The sequence below is a fragment of the Limulus polyphemus genome, unplaced genomic scaffold (genome assembly GCF_000517525.1).
Source record: "Limulus polyphemus unplaced genomic scaffold, Limulus_polyphemus-2.1.2 Scaffold707, whole genome shotgun sequence".
NCBI lineage: Eukaryota > Metazoa > Arthropoda > Merostomata > Xiphosura > Limulidae > Limulus > Limulus polyphemus.
In genome coordinates this window covers 107,192-110,909 of record NW_013666317.1, presented here as the reverse complement: position 1 = coordinate 110,909, position 3,718 = coordinate 107,192, and the positions used below count along the sequence as shown (strand labels likewise).

Below are 3,718 nucleotides of genomic sequence, written 5' to 3'. Positions count from 1 at the left end.
TTCACCCTAGACACCCCAAAGATATCACCCTAGACAATAAACATTAAGGTGTAATTTTCAATAAATAATTAATTTGTATAATAACTGTTGATTCTATAAAATAGAATTCTAAAAAATTCACAAAATACCCTTAACTGTTCAATGATAAGGTTAGAGCTTACTTTTTTTTATATATATTTGTGTTAAACATGAAGAAAATTTCTGAAATGAATACTTTCAAGAATGGTTGTTCAGATTATTCTTAACACATTTTATTTCAATAACTGAAATGCAGATGCAGACATACACTATACATTTCATAGTTGATCCATTAATTTGGACATACACTATGCATCAGTTACATTAACATACATGTCATCTTGGCAAAAGAACATTATGACAAGTAAAGCTACACAAAAATACATATGCCTCTTGCCAATTGAATTATTTGTACTTTCAAAATGAATAAGTAATAAAGAGAATTATGTGAGTAAGGATGAAATTATCTTGCAGGTTAAGCATTTTTTAATTTAAAATGCTTTCAGGATACGACTAGTCTCCATGAAAATTTTCAAACTCAATTAATTAAATTAAAAAAGTAGAACATTAAAATATGGTTTTTACCTCCATCCATGCCATTTTGTCCTCTGGAGTCCTGACCAAAAATTAAAAGTTTAAGATCAATTGCTCAAAGAAAGGAAAAACAATGTGTTATTTGCACACTTTAAAAATCAGAGTTCAATACATTATAAAACATTTTCTTTTTAGAAGCACATTGACATAAGATACTCCTATGGGCTCAGCAGTAAGGTTTAAGACTTATAATGTTAAAAAACAGATATTGATATTTGTGATGAGCATAGCACATATAGCCTGCCATATAGCTTTGAGCTTAACAACACCACCACCAACAACAAAAACTTGCATAACATATCTATACTTCTTTCTAGAATTAGAAAGTAAAAACAAAATTACACTGCTGGTGAAATTAAACTATGATTCAATGTTCACCTTTGATCTTAATGTTTTGATACTACTCTTAGGCTATGTTTAATATAGAAATAAATGATGAATTACACAGACTGAAAACATTTCTCCCAAAACCAGGCTGGCTTTAAAATGCAGTACAATATTTTTCAAAGTTTCACTAGTAACTTGGCAAAAGTATTCATACTTGTATCCTTGCAATTTCTTCAATATTATCATGTACTAAAAATCAAAGTTGTACTTTCAGTCATTGGTTGAAAACCAATGGAGCAAATTTTAACTTTTAACTCTTACACTGTTTTGTTAAAGCTTATTTGACAATTTGATACATATACCATGCATTTTAAAAAGTTTGAATTGAAATTAGTAATACACTCTTATTTTTTGTTTCATTAATGAAACAAGAGTGGATTTTATTTGAGGTTAACCTTTCCATCTTCAGAATCCTTTGAAACAATATTTTACTTAAAATTTATTTTTGAAGTTGCTTATTATAAAATCTACATCATTTGAATGTCTACCTCTAAATTACCACAGAAATGGTAAGCAATATTAAAATTTTTTTTATTTGCTGCATTTAGGTTCCTCAGAAGCACAGAATACACTAAGCATCAAACTTAGAAGCTTAACTTTAGTTAGTGCCAAAGAACAAAGACTGTTTTATTTCTTACTGTGTGTAGAGCTCAATAGACCTTCCAGTGCTGCGGACATAAAACGTATTAGCTGTTTCAAGGTTGTCACCTTCCTCTATCACAAGACCCTCAACACTCAGTCTAGCCCTCACTCGGAAACATGGGCCAGAAACTACTCTGTTTGATATTAAACGCTGACTACATAGTAACAAGAGATCATTGAACTGTTGGGAAAAAATATATACACACAATTTAAGTAAAGTATTTTTTATATAACCTTTTGTTTGAATTGATTAGTTCAAATTTTTCTTTAAATTGTTAATTCTCTTTACTAGTGAATATCATAAATTAAATTAAATAACTAAGTGTGAGATAAACAACTGTTAAAAAGAAAATCCCATTACCATTTTTCAAAATATTTTAGCTACTTGAAATAACACAGAAGAAACGATGCATAGAGTTACCAATTAAAGGTAATTAGGGTTAAATATTAATGAAGAGCACATATATGTATATGTAGTTTTTGTAGATAGATTCCTTACTGATATAACTGATCCTTTGGGAGTGCAAGCTATGATCAAGTGATCATTATGCCGAACAAGAGATAAAATCAAATGTGCATTTTGCAAAAAGATACAAAACTTCATGTTAAGTTAGTTCACAGTTAGCTGATAAGCAATAATGTTGATATTTAAAGCATATTTCATGAATTACTACAAAATGAAAAAAATTGACAATTAAAGTGCAAAACTATAGTGGTTAGCCATTTTAAGAGCAGTAACCATCAAAATAACTATTTCAACTTTAACAGATGTGACTGATGGTGAGAAAGTTATTAGGGCATCATGATTTTAATTTCTCATGTTTAAAAGCCTTAATTTAAATGTTTATTGAAATAAAGATGTTATTAAAAGTAATTTTCAATTACAGACAAATAACTTTCAATACACTTTACTGAAAAATGGTACAAAAATAGGCATTTTGTGTATTTAAGAAAAAGTAACTGATCATTTTAATATTAAGATATCTAATTCAAATCTATATTTTACTTTTTCACTCAGAAAAACTGATTTAATTTTGCAAAATGTCCTACAGTTAGAATTTAATTTTTGTCCATTTATATATATCAATATGCTTTTTCATATGTTATGTAATTGAATACTTAACCCCTTAATCACTAAAAACACACACTTACAACCAGACTGATTTCAAATAATTACACACTGATCCTCAGCTTCACATTGGAAACATCCATGAAAGAAGACAGAAATCTGTTTCATAGAAGTTTAATTAGATCTACAGACTTACAATAGACTGAATCATAATGACAGCATACAAATATTAACAGGAAACCTGGTCAGTATGCTGTAGTAGACTTCTTTGATGAAAGTAAGTAAATAAAAATATTCCTTTAAATACTTGTAGTTTATCAAACAGTTTTCAAGGTTTGTTGGTTGTCTCTTGATCTCTTTATCCATGTAGTTTCAAATTCACTCAGTCATGTTCAGATCCAAGATCTGGGCAAGCTAAGGCAGGAAGTTTAGTGTTCTATCTGCCAATTTTCCCTCCTAGTAGGTTTTTACCATATTGATCACGTGCTTAGGATCATTATTGTGCTGAAACACAAAGCTCTGACTAATTAGGCACATTCCCAATGGAATGTCATAGTGTACTAGGATCTGCTATCAGTGTATCAAATTTTCACTAAGTCTTCAATACCATTAGAGTACCTGAAAGCTACATAGATTCACCTTATGTTTCATTTGAGCTGTTGTACTTTAGTAGTGATACTGTCCTCATTTCTTCTCTCAGAGCATGCTCATGCCACTATTTAATTTCCATTATGGATTTCAACCTTTCTTTTCATTGCATGCTTTTCTACAACAAAGGTTTCAATGCAATTACCTGTTTATTGAGGCTGTACTGAGTATTTCTTGTTATTCTTAGGGTGACTTGGACACCTGAACCTGAAGTCAGGTTATTGGCCAGGTCTCTATTGGACTGTCTTCTGTCTTGGTGGTTCCTACCTTTTTTCATCTAAGGGCCAGCTATTTCTGATCCCAAAAGTTCATGGACCACTTCATACAATATTAACTTTTTAAAGTACTTTTATATTACAT

The 3,718-nt window shown here is 30.0% G+C and overlaps 1 protein-coding gene across 2 annotated transcripts in view; it reads right to left on the bottom strand.

The window, feature by feature from the left end:
* LOC106460097 (FYVE, RhoGEF and PH domain-containing protein 4-like) overlaps positions 1-3,718 on the bottom strand; it is a 132,139-nt gene that overhangs the window by 22,780 nt on the left and 105,641 nt on the right. For both annotated transcript variants that reach the window (XM_013919779.2, XM_013919778.2), the window contains exons 10-11: positions 1,638-1,822; positions 604-634 (exon numbers count right to left, since the gene is read on the bottom strand). In XM_013919779.2, coding sequence (XP_013775233.1) covers positions 604-634; positions 1,638-1,822 — 216 coding nt within the window. The remainder of the gene's footprint in view (positions 1-603; positions 635-1,637; positions 1,823-3,718) is intronic.